General features: G+C 44.2%; 1 protein-coding gene across 1 annotated transcript in view; it reads left to right on the plus strand.

The window, feature by feature from the left end:
• Positions 1–19,065, plus strand: part of UBE4A (ubiquitination factor E4A) — a 64,781-nt gene that overhangs the window by 22,107 nt on the left and 23,609 nt on the right. The window contains exons 7-11 of the mRNA XM_040325442.1: positions 1,438–1,640; positions 7,071–7,262; positions 10,342–10,675; positions 11,996–12,122; positions 13,654–13,961. Coding sequence (XP_040181376.1) covers positions 1,438–1,640; positions 7,071–7,262; positions 10,342–10,675; positions 11,996–12,122; positions 13,654–13,961 — 1,164 coding nt within the window. The remainder of the gene's footprint in view (positions 1–1,437; positions 1,641–7,070; positions 7,263–10,341; positions 10,676–11,995; positions 12,123–13,653; positions 13,962–19,065) is intronic.

Below are 19,065 nucleotides of genomic sequence, written 5' to 3' on the forward strand. Positions count from 1 at the left end.
CACCTATTTTTGTGCAGTTTCTCTTTGCAGAACCTCTCAAGCTCCATCAGGTTGGATTGGGCGCATTGGTGCACAGCCATTTATAGATCTCTCCAGAGATGTTCAATCAGGTTTGTGTCTGGGCTCTGGCTGGGCCACTCAAGGAAATTCACAGAGTTGTCCCGTAGCCACTTCTTTGTTATCTTGGTTGTGTGCTTACGGTCATTGTCCTGTTGGAAGAAAAACCTTTGCCCCAGTCTGAGTTCCAGAGCGTGCTGGAGCAGGTTTTCATCAAGTAATGTTTGTACATTGCTACATTTATCTTTCCCTAAATCCTGACTAGTCTCCCAGTTCCTGCCACAGAAAAACATCTGTACAGCATGATGCTGCCGCCACCATGCTTCACTGTAGGGATGGTATTGGCCAGGTGATGATCAGTATCTGGTTTCCTCCAGACATGACACTTGCCATTCAGGCCAAAGAGTTAAATCTTTGTTTCATCAGACCAGAGTATTTTGTTTCTCATGCTACAGAGTGCTTCCGGTGTCTTTTTGCCAACTCCAGGTTGGCTGTCATGTGCCTTTTACTAAGGAGTTGATTCCGTCTGGCCACTCTACCATACAGGCCTGATTGCGGGAGTGCTGCAGAGATGGTTGTTCTTCTTCTGGAACATTCTCCTCTCTCCATAGATAAATGCTGTAGCTCTGTCAGAGTGACCATCAAGGTTCTAGGTCACCTCCCTGACTAAGGCCCTTCTCCCCTGATTCCTTGGTTTGTCCGGGTGGCCCGTTCTAAGAAGAGTCCTGGTGGTTCCAAACTTCTTCCATTTACGGATGATGGAGGCCACTGTGCTCATTGGGACCTTCGATGCTGCAGACAATTTTTTGTACCCTTCCTGTCTCTGAGATCTACAGACAATTCCTTGGACTTCATGGCTTGGTTTGTTCTCCGACATGCACTTTTACTATGGGACCTTATATAGACAGGTGTGTGCCTTCCTAAATCATGTCCAATCAACTGAATTAACCACAGGTGGACTCAATCAAGTTGTAGAAACATCTCTATTGGTGGAAACAGGATACACCTGAGCTCAATTTTGAGTGTCATGGCAAAGACTGGGAATACTTATGTACATGTTTTTTTTTTTTTTTTTATCAATTTGCGAAGATTTCAAACTTCTTTCACATTGTCATTATGGGGTATTGTTCGTAGCATATTGAGGAAAATAATGAATTTTATCCATTTTGGAGCAAGGCTGTAACATAACAAAATGTGGAAAAAGTGAGGCGCTGTGAATACTTTCTGGATGCATGGTATAAATAGACCCCCAAGTGTTGTATTTGTGATATGTTATATCAGTATAACATAGAATCATTTCTTTATGAACAAATTCTATTTTCAGCTTTTAACCAGATTTGTAAGATTCTGATTATCAGTCTTTGCAAAACTTTCTTTCAGACTTTGATGAGGTGGTAGAATTCTTAGAGGACGTTATTGAGGCACTTTTGGCAGATGAAGACGTACGCTCCTTCAGTGAAGTTTTCTTACCCGTGTTCGATGTTATTCTGGAACGTGTCAAAGAATTGGATTTATGTCAGATGCTTCTTTACAGCTATCTCGACATACTTTTATACTGTACCAAGCAAAAAGACATCGCAAAGGTAAGCAAAATGAAGCATACTAAGGCACATATCTTTGTCTGCTAATTTCCTTAGAAGGAATTCTTTCTTTCTGAGGTTCCTGGGAAATAATTCAGCACCAATCTTCAGCTGTTCAGATTTGTAAGACTCCCACCTGACCCTTTGTCCACACGGTTACTACGTTTTACCAGGTAGACGTACTTGCCTCTGCGGACTCCAGTTAAAGGTGGAAGCTCCAGTAGGTTGTTCTGTAGTGTTGTGTTTTAGGGTTTTTGCTATGTTGCTCCCCCATCATGTTCAGGGCTTTGGGACATCCGAAGTAGTCCTGAATATAAATAAACCCTATGTCCTATGATGTACAATAAGGAAATTAGGATTTTTGGTTTACATTTAAAATCCCTTTTCTTGGAGTTCTCTTTGTATGGTTTCTCATTGCTTGCAACAACAACAACAACATGAAGATTGTGCTGTGTTGGGAGGGGATGCAGGGAAGCCTGTTTGTGCCTAGGCAAGGAAAATTATATATATATATATATATATATATATATTATATATATTTTTTTTTTATTAAAGGGCCAATTTTTTTTTTTTTTAGAGGTCCGGAGGCCCCCAGGGCCCCGGATGGCAACCCCCCCTTTTTTTTTATTCGAAAAGCCGAGAAAAATTAAGTTCAATGTATCCGAGCATGCGTCGACTTGATTCTGAGCATGCGTGGGTTCCACACAGACGATAGGAATTTCCTACCGTTCTTTTTTTTCTTTTGGGAAAAAAATAAAACCTGTTCTGTTTCTAAACATTGACAGAAAAAAGTCTGATGGGGCTCACACACGATCGGAATTTCCGATGAAAAAAAGTCCATCCGACTTTTCATCGGAAATTCCGATCGTGTGTACAAGGCATAAGTGTAGCAATAAGTTGCTAATTGTACCTTTTTATTAAATGTAACCATATTGCTACACTTGGAGGCTCCTCTCTCCTTTTTATTCTAATTTGTGACATGATGCTACTCTTTTATATCAAGACATTGCTTGTATATCAAGTCAAAGGGCCGGATTCAGAAAGAAGATACAACGGCGTATCTCCTGATACGCCGTCGTATCTCTGAGTCCGACCGTCGTATCTATGCGCCTGATTCATAGAATCAGGCGAATAGATATGCCTAAGATACGACAGTTGTAAGTGACTTACACCGTCGGATCTTAGGCTGCAATCTAACGCTGGCCGCTAGGTGGCGCTTCCGTATGTTTACGCGTCGAATATGCAAATAAGGAGTTACGCCGATTCAGAAACGAACGTCCGCCCGGCGCTTTTTTTTTTACGTTGTTTGCGTTCGGCTTTTTCCGGCGGAAAGTTACCCCTGCTATAGGAGGGGTAAGTGAGGCATATCCTATGTTAAGTATGGCCGTCGTTCCCGTGCCGAGTTTTGAATTTTTTACGTAGTTTGCGTAAGTCGTTCGCGAATACGGCCCGACGTAATTTACGCTAACGTCAAAACCAATGACGTCCTTGCGACGTCATTTGGAGAAATGCACGCTGGGAAAATTTGAGGACTGCGCATACGCTGTTCGATCGGCGCGGGGACGCGCCCGATTTAAATTTTCCACGCCCCCTAGCCGCAGAATTTGTAACCTATTTGATTTACGATACGCCGCCGCAAGTTTTTGAGGCAAGTGCTTTATTCAGAAAGCAGTTGCCTCTAAAGTTGCGGCGGCGTATCGTAAATCAGATAGGTTACACGGATCTAAAGATCCGCTAACCTATCTGAATCTAGCCCAAAATGTATTAAAACATTTTGCTTGTCTTGCAAAACGCTCTCAAACCAAGGTTTTACAGTACTAAAGAACAAACAGAAAGTGTACAAGCATCCTGTTGCACCTTGTATTAAAGGATAGAGAAGAGAAGGATTGGAAACACTGTCTGGCTTTTATTGCTGACTGTGCCCCCATTAGGGAGATTAATCCTTTATATTTGTCATGTTTACCATTATAATCTAAAGTGAAAGTAAAAGAAAATCCCCAGAATTGTAATGGGAGGAACTCTTCCAAAGGGAACACTAGTTCTGATGGTCTTGGTGACAACCAGGAATACAGTAAATTTCCTCTTTCTTCCTGTCTTGACTATGGAACAGGAAGTGAAGAGAAACCTTCCCAATGAAATACAGCTAGCAAAAACAAAAACAAAAAAACTATCTGGCAAGGGTTATAATGATCCCTCAGTCTATCCAAAATGAAAAAAAAAGTTTTGTCTTTTTAGTTCTGCTTTAATTTAAAAATGGTAAAGACTGGTGCTCACAAATATTCTTTACAAACTTGCTTTGTCGTATAAAATAACATCCAGGAGGAGACCTGCTCACTCAACCATCGCTGCTTAGAAAAGATCCCCGTAGTAGATCCTTTTAGACAGCATGCAGCCACTGTCCCTAGCATCACCACCGACACATTTAAAGGGCAGACCTTCTTCATAAGAGCTGGTTTTCTTGGGCCCACTATTGGTTTAAAAGCCAAGGTTCCAGGCTGTGTAACACTGTCAGATTTGTAGGACCGTACAGCTGTGTCCAAAAGTTTTGAGAATTGCATAAATATGAAATTTCACAAAGTCTGCTGCCTCAGTTTTATGATGGCAATTTGCATATACTCCGGAATGTTATGAAGAGCCCCTCTTTGCCATGAAAATGAACTTAAAGGGGTTGTAAGGGTAACATTTTTTTCCCCCCTAAATAGCTTCCTTTACCTCAGTGCAGTCCTCCTTCACTTACCTCATCCTTCCATTTTGCTTTTAAATGTCCTTATTTCTTCTGAGAAATCCTCACTTCCTGTTCTTCTGTCTGTAATTCCACACTGTAATGCAAGGCTTTCTCCCTGGTGTGGAGAAAGCCTCTTGAGGGGGGGGAGGGGGCGAGCAGACAAGTCAGGACACTCTCTACTTTGCAGATTGAGAAAGGAGCTGTGTGTTAGTGGGTGTCCTGACACTCCTGCTCCTTCCTCCCCCCTTGAGAGGCTTTCTCCACACCAGGGAGAAAGCCTTGCATTACTGTGTGTAGTTACAGACAGAAGAACAGGAAGTGAGGATTTCTCAGAAGAAATAAGGACATTTAAAAGCAAAATGGAAGGATGAGGTAAGTGAAGGAGGACTGCACCAAGGTAAAGGAAGCTATTTAGAGAATCTTTTTACATTCCCACTGCATTTGTGATGAAGGCTTCAGGGTTCCCAAGCAAGTCCAGCAAGCACCAGGACCGTCTCCTACAGTTGATTCAGCGGCAGGATCGGGGCACCACCAGTGCGGAGCTTGCTCAGGAATGGCAGCAGCAGGCAGGTGTGAGGACATTGGCACACACAGTGAGGTGAAGACTTTTGGTGGATGGCTTGGTGTCGAGAAGGGCAGCAAGAAGCCACTTCTCTCCAGGAAAAACTTTAGGGACAGGTTGATATTTTGCAAAAGGTACAGGGATTGCATTGCTGAGGACTGGGGTAAAGTAATTTTCTCAGATTTTTTTGGAGCATCCGGAAATAACCTTGTCCAGAGAAGAAAAGGTGAGCGCTACCATCGATCCTGTGTCATGCCAACAGTAAAGCATCCTGAGACATTCATGTGTGGGGTTGCTTCTCAGCCAAGGGAGTGGGCTCACTCACAATTTTGCCCATGAACAGACATGATTAAAGAAACAAAGCATCCTCCGAGAGCAACTTCTCCCAACCATCCAAGAACAGTTTGGTGATGAACAATGCCTTTTCCAGCATGATGGAGTACCTTGCCATAAGGCAAAAGTGATAACCAAGTGACTTTGGGAACAAAATATGGACATATTGGCCTAGATTCAGGTAGGGCTGCGCACTCTTACGGAGGCGCAGCGTACCGTTTTAACGATACGTCTTCGTAAATTATTTGCGCTACACTTCATTCACGAAGCAGTAGGTCCGTAATTTGCGCGTGCGCTCCGTAAAACTGGCCGGCGTAAGCGCGCGTAATTTAAATGATCCCGTAGGGGGCGTGGATCATTTAAATTAGGCGCCTTCTCGCGCCGAACGTAGTGCACATGCTCCGTCGGGAAACTTTCCCGACGTGCATTGCGGTAAATGACGTCGCAAGGACGTCATTTGCTTCAACGTGAACGTAAATGGCGTCCAGTGCCATTCACGATTCACTTACGCAAACGACGTCATTTTCAAAAATCGCGACGCGGGAACGACGGGTATACTTGGCATTGGCTGCTCCTGCTAATAGCAAGAGCAGCCTTACGCAGAAACCGACAAACGCAAATGACGTAAAATGCGAACGCCGGGCGCGCGTACGGTTGTGAATCGGTGTGAGTATGCAATTTGCATACTCTACGCTGACCACTACGGGAACGCCACCTAGCGGCCAGCGTAAGAATGCAGCCTACGATACGACGGCATAAGAGCCTTATGCCAGTCATATCTTAGGCTGCAGTCGGCGTATCGAGCTTTCTGAATGCAGAAAGTCGATACGCAGGCGCTACTTAGCAATTACGCTGCGTATCTATGGATACGCAGGCGTAATTGCTATCTAAATCTAGGCCATTGTGTCCATGACCAGGAAACTCCCCAGACCTTAATCCCGTTGAGAATTTGTGGTCAATCCTCAAGAGGCGAGTGAATAATAATAAAAAAAAAACACAAATTCTGTCAAACTCGTTCATTGATTATGCAAGAATGGGCTGCCATCAGTCAGGATGTGGCCCAGGAGTTGATTGACAGCATGCCGGGGAAAATTGCAGAGGTCTTGGAAAAAGAAGGGTCAACACTGCAAATATTGACCCTTTGCATAAACGTGATGTAATTTGTCAATAAAACCCTTTGACACGTATGAAATGCTTGTAATTTTACTCCAGTATACCATAGTAACATCTGACAAAAAGACCTAAAAAGACTGAAGCAGCAGGCTTTGTGAAAATTTAATATTTGTGTCATTGTGAAAACCTTTGGCCACGGCTGTAGGGTGAGAGGAAAGTGCAGTAAAAGGAGCCAATCAGCTTAAATGCAGGCAAGAAGCATGCTAATAGCAGGTGAACGCAGATTGCCAGAGAAATGAACTCATTACTGTGCTGCTTCTCCTTTCACTGTCCAGTCACAGAGGCAGGTCCAGGGCAACCTGGGATCAAAGCAAGTGGGGTGAATGATGCTGGCCATCAGACTGGGGACACCTACCAGAAAAAAGTGTTGCAAGGGAAATCTGTGGAATAAAGGTAAATATTTCAGCCAAAAGCTTTTTTTGTTATTTTATCTTCTTATTTTTGGTTCTGATTTAAACCTGCTTACAGTTTCATTAACCTAGCAATTTTGTTTGTTGATAACATTGCAATGTAGGTAATAATTTCCATTACAGTAATAAAATAATTTCTGTGCTGACAGTTGGCTAAAGTGACACTGGAACCGTTTGCTCATGCTGTGGTTTCCTTTGTATACAGAAACCTTTTTCTTTCTTTTATGTAGGTTTTTGTGAAACACATTCAGCCTCAAGATATATCAAATGGACATCAATACCAAAAGACTTTACTGGGTGAAATTCTCAGCATTTCCTGCTTGTTGCGTACCCCTGGTGTGGTAGAAAATCATGGATATTTTTTAAACCCATCACGTTCCAGCTCACAGGAGATAAAAGTCCAAGAATCAAATATCCACCAGGTAAAACAATTCTTTCAGAGCCCAATTTACTGAAGGATGCCAGTCTGCTTTTCTTCTTGTCATAAACCAGATCAGAGAAAATGCATTTTGCAACCTCTTTTGAAAGCATTTCCCCAATGCTGACAATCATCTGGGCTGGTATCAGCATAGCATGGTCCACATGCCTACTGGTACTAAAGCCATAGGGGGCCAACAGCCGGCATGGCTCAGTAGGAGAAAGATTTTTACATTAACAATCTAAAGCAGAGTTTGTCAACCAGGGTTTGCAGAACCCTTTGGTTCCCCAAGAGGTCCCCAGGGGTTCCACCACGATCTACCCGTCAGTCATGGGCATCTGCTGGGTAGATCACATCCCCACTGCCAACACCTGCAGAGCAATGCAGGGAAGCATCTGTGATGGTGCTGTTTGTGGCAAACTGTTCCTCTCTGGCCCCTCCTGTCTATCCCAGGTCTTTGAATGTAACATGACATGGAATTGATGAGAGAGGAGGGGCCAGCGAGGAACAACGAGCCACAAAAGGATCAATCACGGGTGCTTCCCTGATATGCTCTCTATATGAAGAAAACTGCTACCCTGCTCTCATGTAATGTGCCCCATAAGGTGCCCTGCTCTTATGTAATGTGCTTTGCTGTGAACCCCATAATGTGCCCTGCTGTGTACTTCATAATGTGCCCTGCTGTGTACCCCATAATGTGACCTGCTGCCCCTCAATGTAATGTGCCCTGTACACTACTTATCTCAAGTTCCACCCAAAATTGAGCATCTGTGCAGAAAATAGCAAGCATGAGTTTCACATTAAATAGGTACATTTTTTTTTATATTTTTCATATTGATTTTGTTTAATACTATTTCTAAAAAAAACTGTTCTATCAACAGCTTGCTTGATCACATCGGCTATAGATGTGAACGTTATTTCTGGGTTCCCTGAGATCTCAAGCTTTTTGCCAAGGGTTCTTCCAAGGTAAAAAGGTTGAGAAACTCTATTCTTAAAGCGGGAGTTCACCCAAAAATCAACTTTCTGCAGTTAGATCCAGCATACTGCTGACATCTGCAGTATGCTGGTCTTTTCTTTTTTTTTGGTACTTATCGTTTTAGCAGTATTTCTTCTATGGCTCAGAGCGGGGATTACTTCCTGGTATAGGCGTTCCCGAAGACAAGCAAGTTGATTGACAGCCTCCGATAGCGCGTCACGGCTTCCGAAAATACACACGAGTGACACTCCGCAATTGACGGCGCCTGCGCAGTCAGCTCTACACGGCAGGCGCAGGCGCCGTAAACAGCCAAGTGTCACCTCGGCTGTTTTCGGAAGCCGTGACGCGCTATCGAAGGCCGTCAATCAACTTGCTTGCCTTCCGGAACGCCCATTCCCAGCAGGATTCCCCGCTCGGAGCCATAGAAGAAATACTGCTAAAACGATAAGTACCAAAATAAAAAAAAAAAGACCAGCATACTGCAGATGTCAGCAGTATGCTGGATCTAACTGCAGAAAGTTGATTTTTGGGTGAACTCCCGCTTTAAGCAATCCTAGCACTTAGGCTCTTTTCACACGGGATGGACTCTGTTGTGATCAGCAGGGGATCTGTGAGCTGAACCCCTGCTGATCGGAGCAGAGTGGCTGGATTACACATCCACGCCCACTCAGTTTCTGCAGAGCGGATGCAGACAGAGCCCACTCTGCTCTATGGGTGACCGGGAGTACCGGTAAGCGGACTCTACTGCCCATTTACACTCGGCTACCAACAATCCGCTCCACCTAAAAGGAGGAGATTGGGACCCTCTTTTGTATTTTTTAGCGGACTTGGGGGGTAGGCAGGTGTAAACAGACACAAGTCCATTTACTCCCATCTGTCTAGGAATACATGGACCTTTCGGTTAGGTCTGCCTGAAAAACTGACAGGCAGATCTAATCGGAACAGCCGCGTGAAAGGGGTCTTAAACTTTATTGTTACACTCAGTGAAGATGCTTTGTGAATCAGGTGTGGCATTTGCATTGTGTTACATTGTGATAATATCACTTTCTAGGCAATTTTTCACTTGCAGCATTCTATATTGTAGCTTGATGAATCGGGGCCATTGTGTTCTTCAAATTCCAAAATTGTATTTATTGAATTCGTAAATGCAGAACTTCAACACTCTGGGCTAGATTCATGTAGGGGCACGCATTGTTACGGCGTCGCAGCTTTATGCTACATATTTATGCTACGCCGCCGCAACTTACAGGAGCAAGTGCAGTATTCACAAAGCACTTGCTCTGTAAGTTGCAGCGGCGTAGCGTAAATGGGGCCGGCGTAAGCCCGCGTAATTCAAATGTGGAAGGGGGGTGTGTTTTATGTTAATGTGTGATGACCTGACGTGATTGACGTTTTTTTATGAACGGCGCATGCGCCGTCCGTGTACATATCCCAGTGTGCATTGCTCCCAAGTACGCCGCAACGGCGTATTGGTTTTGACGTGAACGTAAATTACGTCCAGCCCTATTCGCGAACGACTTACGCAAACGACGTAAAAAATTCAAATTTCGAAGCGGGAACGACGTCCATACTTAACATTGGCTGCGCCACCTAATAGCAGGAGCAACCTTACGTCGAACAAGCCTAACGTAAACAAATTGCGCCGGGCGTACTTACGTTTGTGAATCGGCGTATCTAGGTCATTTGCATATTGTACGCCGAAAACAACGGAAGCGCCCCTAGCGGCCAGCGTAGAATTGCACACAATTATACGCCGCCGTATTCAAGTTACGTTGGCGGAGGAAGCCTATTTTTTGAGCGTATCTGCCTTTGGGAATCGGCGTAACGATACGCCGGCGCAGATTTGAAATTCTGGAGATACGCCGCCGTAACAGCTACCTGAATCTAGCCCACTGTTTATTCATTTTTTGATTCTAAGTAATCTGTGAATGTTTTGTATATAAGATTTTAGGGCTTTTTTTAAACAGCTGAATAAGCTAAAATATGTGGAAACATGGAATTTGGTTTAAAGACAGAATAATTACTGATCATTTTTGGTTAGCTGCAATTGGTATGTAACTCTCTTTACTTATTAAATACAATGTTTTGTCATTTCTCTCTTGATCAGTTTATGGCGCAGTTTCATGAAAAGATTCATCAGCTTTTGAAGAACCTCCTTCAGTTATCTGCAGATACCAAGCACCAGATCTTGTTATGGCTAGGGAACTGTCTACATGCCAATGCTGGTCGTGGTAAAATTTGGGCCAGCCAGGTCCCTGAGATTTTCCTTCAGACCTATGCTTCCGATAGTTTCTTTTTAAACTTGGGCGCTGCCTTACTTCGCTTGTGCCAGCCGTTTTGTAAGCCAAAATCTGCTCGCTTGCTGACATTTAACTCAACGTACTGTGCATTGCGGGAGATTAGTGAAGAGGAACGAAGGACCTTTAATGTCCACATGAAGGGTGAGCACAGACAACGTAGATGTTGTCCTCTTTTTCATTATTGGAGGTGCCGTATCTAGTGATTGTATTTATTTATATAAGAATGGTGATAACTTTCTTAAGCTGGCCATACACGTAAAGATTTCTCCATAGAGATCCATAGATTTCCTCATACACACTGTTTAGCGTGGATCGATGAATCTCCAGATCCCATGCATTGCTTGGGACACCCAGCTCTCAAAATACATGGACAATGGCTGGAGCTGATTGACTACAGTCACTGTTCAGCCAACTTTTTTTGTCAAGACAGGTGATATCATGCAGAATGGGTTGGAATGGATTTCTCCTCCATTACTGTTCTAGTGCCAACACACAATTTGGGATTTTCCTTTACTTTTACAATGAACAGGACAAATGGAGAGGGCTAATCTCCTAAACAGGGAACAATTAAAAATGAAAGGTGTTCTAATCCCCCTCCACGCTATCCAACTCTAAATAAAAAAAATAATAATATTTTTTTTTTCTTTTTCGGGTAGATTAAGGGAGGGTTATAACCCCCTTCAGATTTTGTTTGCCATCTGCATTCCATTGTGGAGATTTCCCTTCTCTTCTACCCTATAGTCAAACAGGAATTGAGAGGAAATCTCTGCAAATTTAAGGGCGCCCGGCCACTGGTGTTCCTACTCTCTTCTTTCTGTAGCCAGCTACTAAGTCTTGGCATTAGCAGGCAGCCGCTGTTCCATTCACACATACAGGCAGGGGACTGTGTCTGTGTCCCCGACTCCCGAATGAATGGAAGCAAGCAAACATTCATTGATGGGCACTGGTAGGCTGCATTTGATGGGTGCTGGTGAGGCGGCATTTGATGGGCACTTCATTAAAAAGTTGGGGTATACATGGGCAGGGCAAAGGGGGTGGAGCCAAAGAGGGGGGGTCTGCAAAATGAGGTTTGGTCTAGGGTGTCAAAGGTCCTTGCAGCAGCCCTGCCCAGGGTCACCAGAACTAGTGTCCCCATTGGAAGATTTTTCCTCTAGTACTTTTCTGGGGACAACCCAAATTTTTACTTTCAATGATGATGGTTACCAGGACAAACAGAGGGTGAATCTCCCTAATGGGTACACAGACGGCAATAAAAACTGACAAGCATTTTAATATCTCTGCACTCTATCCAAAACAAACTTTAGTTGTACTTAATGTCCCACAAAAGAAAAACTAAACTGTTTTAACAATTCAAGTTAAAAATAGAAGTATTTCTTTCTATCTTCCCAATCCTTACCATTCTTACCTAATGTACCCTCATTCCCTATATACTTAACTTTGTCATTTTTCTTCTCCATATAGGACTCAACAAAGAGACTTGTTTGATTCCAACAGCCGATGACCAGCAACCAGACTTTCCTCCGACCTTCAACTTAGTGACAGAAAACTTGGTGCTCACGCAGTACACGCTTCATTTAGGCTTTCACAGGTACATGAAAAATAGCTTTTCATTTGGGCATAGGGTGAGTGAAATGGTGCGGGCATAGGGTGAGTGAAATGGTGCAACAATTATGTAGCTGCTACAAATTATTCAAACAACATTGTGGCTTTAGCAGTGTTCGTCTTTCAATAATTTTCTGTTTATCCGCACTATATGGAATTGTTGGTTTAGGTTAAAATAAAAGTGAATTAAAAGCATTGTAAGCAAAAGCATGGTCTTTAGTAATGAAGAGCTGTGTGGTTAAATGTTTCTTTATTGGCTTCGGTTAATAAGAAATCTTATTAAGTGCTGGATGTAAAATAATGGGCCCGGATTCACAAAGCATTTACGCCGACGTATCTCGAGATACGCCGCGTAAGTGCAAATATGCACCGTCGTATCTGTGCGCCGTACCCACAAAGATACGCCTGAAAATAGGCTTCATCCGACCAACGTAACTTTCCTACACCGGCGTATCGTGGGCGCATAGTTACGCTGGCCGCAAGTGGCGCTCCCATTGATTTCCTATTCAAATATGGAAATGAGGGAGATACGTCGATTCACGAACGTACTTGCGCCCGGCGCACAATATACGCGGTTTGTGTACGTCGTCTTCCGGCGTAAAGTTATTCCCCATATATGAGGCGCAACTCATGCTAAGGTATGGACCAGGGAACATGTAGTACGTGAATAGGGCTGGGCGTAGGTTACGTTCACGTCATAGGCAGTGATCCGTCGTATCTTAGGGAGTAGTTCCGACGTGATTCTGAGCATGCGCACTGGGATACGACCACGGGACGGCACATGCGCCGTTCGTTTTAAGTACTTGTATGGCACTCGGCCCATCATTTGCATGGGGTCACGCCTCATTAGCATGGCTCACGCCCACTTCCACCGGCTTACGCCGAGGGAACCCAGCGCAGTTTGGGAGGCAAGTGCTTTGTGAATTCGGTGCTTGCCTCTCTGCGCTACGTCGGCGTAGCGTATATGACAGGGATAGGCAATTAGCGGACCTCCAGCTGTTGCAGAACTACAAGTTCCATGAGGCATAGCAAGACTCTCACAGCCATAAGCATAACAACCAGAGGCAGAGGCATGATGGGACTTGTAGTTTTGCAACAGCTGGAGGTCCGCTAATTGCATATCCCTGGTATATGAGATACGTTACGCCGGCATAAATATGCGCCAATGTATGTGAATCCGGGCCATAGTCTTTAGTAGTGTTTCTTAACTCCAGTCCTCAAGGCGCCCCAGCAGGTCATGTTTTCAGGATTTCCTTTAAATGAAACGGCTGTGGTGATTACTAAGGCAGTGAAACTGATAAAATCACCTGTGCAAAATAATGGAAAGCCTGAAAACATGACTTGTTGGTGCGCCTTGAGGACTGGAGTTGAAAAACACTGGTCTTTAGTATTGGTGTACTGGAGTGCTGCATTGTTCTGTGTGAATCTTCTAATACAGCTGAAACATGTGTTTTATTTAATTTTTTTAAGGCTTGGTAGGATTGTGAATAAAATGCTTATTTAAATGCCGATTTCAGGTTGCATGAGCAAATGGTAAAAGTGAACCAAAGCCTACACCGACTGCAAGGAGCATGGAGAGATGCCCAGCAGAATGGCAGCCCTGGTGCCGAGAACCTAAGAGAACAGTTTGAGCGCCTTATGACAATTTATTTGTGCTTGAAAGCATCTCTAAGTGAACCCCAGACCCTACAGAACTGCCTCAATCTACAAGTCTCTACTGCTGTCTTGCTGGTGCAAATCGCATTGGGTAATCGAGGCACAGAACTGGTTCCACTCGCCTTTCCTCTGCAGGATGTACAGCACAGTGCCCTGGCCTATGTACCAGGTAACATTCTCTAATATGTGAGTAGCTGCAATTTAAAGTGCTGCAACTTCCACTGACCTTTCTTTCAGCTAACCTGTCTTGAGACAAAGCGTGCCTTAGGTAATAACAGTGCTGACGTCTTGTGCTTGATCATACCTGATCCCTGCATTTTCAAGGAGGTTTTACACAGTACACAGGATCTTAGCATTTTTCCAAGTTGATATAAAGTGATTCTAAAAGCAGAAGGTTTTTTACCTTAATGTGTTCTATGCATGAAGTAAAATACCCTTCTGTATGCAGATTTCCCCCAGCCCCCTCCTTATACTTACCTGAGCCCGATCTCAATCCAGTGTTGTGGATGAGAGCAGCGGCTTTGTTGGCTCTCTCTCTCCTTACTGGACAGAGAGGCAGCAGCTGGAGCCATTGGCTTCTGCTGCTGTCAATGACGGGCATTTAGAGGGGGGCGGTGTGGAGCCGCACTCTTTGTGTCAATGGACACACACAGTGCAGCTCATGATGGAGCCAGAGCAAACTGATTGCTATGGGGTGCAATCGGCAGGGGGGAGGCGCCAGGAGTGCCAGCAGGGGACCTGAGAAAAAGAGGATTGGGCTGCTCTGTTCTAAACCATTGTAGAGAGCAGGTAAGTATGTTTTTTTGTTATTTTAAAAAAAAATAGGTTTACAATCACTTTAACCACTTAAGCCCCGGACCAATATGCTGGCTAAAGTCCCAAGGTGTTTTTACAGTTTGGGACTGTGTCGCTTTAACAGACAATTGCGCGGTCGTGCGACGTGGCTCCCAAACAAAATTGGCGTCCTTTTTTCCCCACAAATAGAGCTTTCTTTTGGTGGTATTTGATCACATCTGCGGTTTTTAGTTTTTGCGCTATAAACAAAAATAGAGCGACAATTTTGAAAAAAATGCAATATTTTTTACTTTTTGCTATAATAAATATCCCCCAAAAACATATATAATTTTTTTTTTTCCTCAGTTTAGGCCGATACGTATTCTTCTACCTATTTTTGGTAAAAAAAAATCGCAATAATCGTTTATCGGTTGGTTTGCGCAAAATTTATAGCGTTTACAAAATAGGGGATAGTTTTATTGCATTTTTATTTTTTTTACTACTAATGGCGGCGATCAGCGATTTTTTTCGTGACTGCGACATTATGGCGGACACTTCGGACAATTTTGACACATTTTTGGGACCATTGTCATTTTCACAGCAAAAAATGCATTTAAAGCGGGAGTTCACCCATTTGTAAAAAAAAAATTTTCTCCCCTTAGCTTCCTGCTCGTTCGGTCTAGGGGAATCGGCTATTTGTATTAAAATATGAGCAGTACTTACCCGTTTTCGAGCTGCATCTTCTTCCGTCGCTTCCGGGTATGGGTCTTCGGGAGCGGGCGTTCCTTCTTGATTGACAGCCTTCCGAGAGGCTTCCGACGGTCGCATCCATCGCGTCACTCGTAGCCGAAAGAAGCCGAACGTCGGTGCGGCTCTATACTGCGCCTGCGCACCGACGTTCGGCTTCTTTCGGAAAATCGTGACGCGATGGATGCGACCGTCGGAAGCCTCTCGGAAGCCTGTCAATCAAGAAGGAACGCCCATTCCCGAAGCCCATACCCGGAAGCGACGGAGAGGATGCATCTCGTAAACGGGTAAGTACTGCACATATTTTAAAATAAATAGCCGATTCCCCTAGTAAAAACGAGCATGAATCTAAGGGGGAAAAGTGCCCTCTAAGGGTGAACCCCCGCTTTAAATTGCATTCTTTATTGTGAAAATGACAGTTGCAGTTTGGGAGTTAACCACAGGGGGCGCTGTAGGAGTTAGGGTTCACTTTGTGAGTGTTTACAACTGTAGGGGGGTGTGGCTGTAGGTGTGACGTCATCGATCGTGTCTCCCCTATAAAGGGGATGACACGATCGATACGCCGCCACAGTGAAGCATGGGGAAGCCGTGTTTACACACAGCTATCCCCGTTCTTCAGCTCCGGGGACCGATCGCCCCACTCGAGTGTACAAGTACAGGACGTATATATACATGCTTGTGCCCAGCCGTGCCATTCTGCCGACGTATATGTGCAGGAGGCGGTCCGGAAGTGGTTAAACCTTGTCCTGACCCAACACTAAGTCCCAACCTCAGACACGCACATGTCAAATGACAGAGTTTTAGTGGACAGGCACAAAATCAGCAACTGACTATTTAACTGCCCTTGTTTTCAAGATCTTTACTGTCCTACTGAGTTTTAATACTTCTGCATAACTTTGTAATTATTTTTTTGCTTTTTGCTTTCATCTACCAGCTCAGGCAGAAAAAAGATTGGGAAGAGCTAGGCCAAATTGTCAGGGCCGGACTTACCATTGGCCTTGGCTGGGCTCAAGCCCAGGGGCCCCACCCAATAGGGGGCCCCCTTTAAAAAAAAAAAAAATTTTTTTTTTTTTTTAATTTTTTTTTAGGGGTCCGGAGGTCCCCAGGGGCCCGGAGGCCCCAGGGCCCCGGACGGCAACCCCCCTTTTTTTTATTTATTTTTTGTAAAAAAATGTTTTTTTTTATATATTTTTTATTTTTATATATATAATATATAATATATATATATATATATATATATATATATATATATATATATATATATATATATATATTTTATTATTATTATTAAAGGGCCCAGGGGTCTCCAGGGCCCCCGGATGGCAACCCACCTTTTTTATTTTTTTATAAAAAAAATTACATTTTTTTTATATATATATATATATATATTTTTTTTTATTAAAGGGCTCAGAGGTCCCCAGGGCCCCATGTGGCAACCCCCCCTTTTTTATTTTTTTTATAAATGTTTATTTTTTTATTTTTGTTTATTTTTTTATTAAAAGGCCCAGAGGTTCCCAGGGGCCCAGAGGTCCCCAGGGCCCCCGGGTTTGGCAACCTCCCTTTTTTTATGTAATTTTTATAAATGTTTTTTTTTTTATTATTAAAGGGCCCAGAGGTTTATTTTTTCTTTTTATTAAAAGGCCCAGAGGTCCCCAGGGCCCCGGATGGCTACATATATTTATATATATATTTGTCTTCTTCTTTATTTCTTCTTTTTTTTGTAAAGGCCCCCCCGCTTCTCAATTTGCGGCAGCCCCCACGCTTCTCAATTTCAGGCGGCAGCACCCCCACCCCCCCTAGGTTCTCTGCTTCAGGGGGCCCATGCCTTAAGCTATGCAAGGGGCCCCAAAATTCCTGATGGCGGCCCTGTGCATACCTCCCAACACGCACGGATTCTGTGGGACTTTCCCGCACAGACAGCTTCTTCCCGCAGTTCCGCAAAAGGGTTAATTTTCCCGCACTGCAAGAGGAGGCAGCACGGAAGCAGGAGGAACCGGAGCGGTGTGTGGAGGACTGTGGCTGCTGAAGGGAAGAAAGCCGACAGCCGTGCTAATGACAGTCTGTGGCCCCGGCGGTTGGCACATGTGAGAGGCACTCCCCCCCTCAACAACTGCAAAATCCCCCCCCCGCTCAACAACTTTAATGCGCTCCCCCCCGCTCAACAACTTCAATTCGCCCCCCCCCCCCGCTCAACAACTTCGATCCCCCCCAATTCTCGGCTCCAGGGGGCCCCTTCAACACTCAAGCCCAGGGGCCCCCACCACCCTAAGTCCTGCCCTGCAAATTGTAATCTTCTGTTATATCCTTAAATGTGTTGTGTTGCAGTTACCCTCCTTTCTTTTACCCTATAAGAGGGAAGTATAGTGCTTTTCAGTGAGCATGTGTTGAGTGTTGTTGTAATCTTTACCTTAATTTCCCTTTTATTAATATACGAGCTTCACATTTGTACATGCTTGCTTTTAATGTTTTGTTGTATTAAATATACAGGTCTGTAGATTCACCTCTACAGGCAGCTCTGTGCTATCACTCCTGCATCACAATGCTTTCCTGCCACACAGCTAGTGCATTTTTTCAGTGGGTTGGGTGACATGTAGACTCATGTTGTAAGAATCTGTAATGAAGCACAGTTATGGTGTAGCATTGATAGGAAAAAGCAGAGCCTGTCTACATAATGAGAAAACATGGCTGTCCTCCATGTACTTGTATACAGTATCTCACAAAAGTGAGTACACCCCTCACATTTTTGTAAATATTTTATTATATATCTTTTCATGTGACAACACTGAAGAAATGACACTTTGCTACAATGTAAATTAGTGAGTGTACAGCTTGTATAACAGTATAAATTTGCTGTCCCCTCAAAATAACTCGACACACAGCCATTAACAGGCCGACCAAAGAAGTTGAGTGCATGTGCTCCGCGTCATATCCAGAGGTTGTCTTTGGAAAATAGATGTATGAGTGATGCCAGCATTGCTGCAGTTGTTGAAGCGGTGTGGGGTCAGCCTGTCAGTGCTCAGACTATACGCATCACACTGCATCAAATTGGTCTGCATGGCTGCTGTCCAAGAAGAAAGCCTCTTCTAAAGATGATGCACAAGAAAGCCTGCAAACAGTTTGCTGAAGACAAGCAGACTAAGGACATGGATTACTGGAACCCTGTCCTGTGGTCTGATGAGACCAAGATAAACTTATTTGGTTCAGATGGTGTGAAGCGTGTGTGGCGGCAACCAGGTGAGGAATACAAAGACAAGTGTGTTTTGCCTACAGTCAAGCATGGTGGTGGGAGTGTCATGGTCTGGGGCTGCATGAGTGCTGCTGGCACTGGGGAGCTATAGTTCATTGAGGAAACCATGAATGCCAACATGTACTGTGACATACTGAAGCAGAGCATGATCCTCTCAGAGACTGGGCCGCAGGGCAGTATTTCAACATAACGACCCCAAACACACTTCCAATATGACCACTGCCTTGCTAAAGAAGCTGAGGGTAAAGTTGATGGACTGGCCAAGCATGTCTCCAGACCTAAACCCTATTGAGCATCTGTGGGGCATCCTCAAACGGAAGGTGGAGGAGCGCAAGGTCTCTAACATCCACCAGCTCTGTGATGTCATCATGGAGGAGTAAAAAAGGACTCCAGTGGCAACCTGTGAAGCTCTGGTGATCTCCATGCCCAAGAGGGTAAGGCAGTGCTGGAAAATAATGGTGGCCACACAATATATTGACACTTTGGGCCACATTTGGACATTTTC

This window comes from Rana temporaria, chromosome 10 (genome assembly GCF_905171775.1).
Source record: "Rana temporaria chromosome 10, aRanTem1.1, whole genome shotgun sequence".
Lineage (NCBI taxonomy): Eukaryota > Metazoa > Chordata > Amphibia > Anura > Ranidae > Rana > Rana temporaria.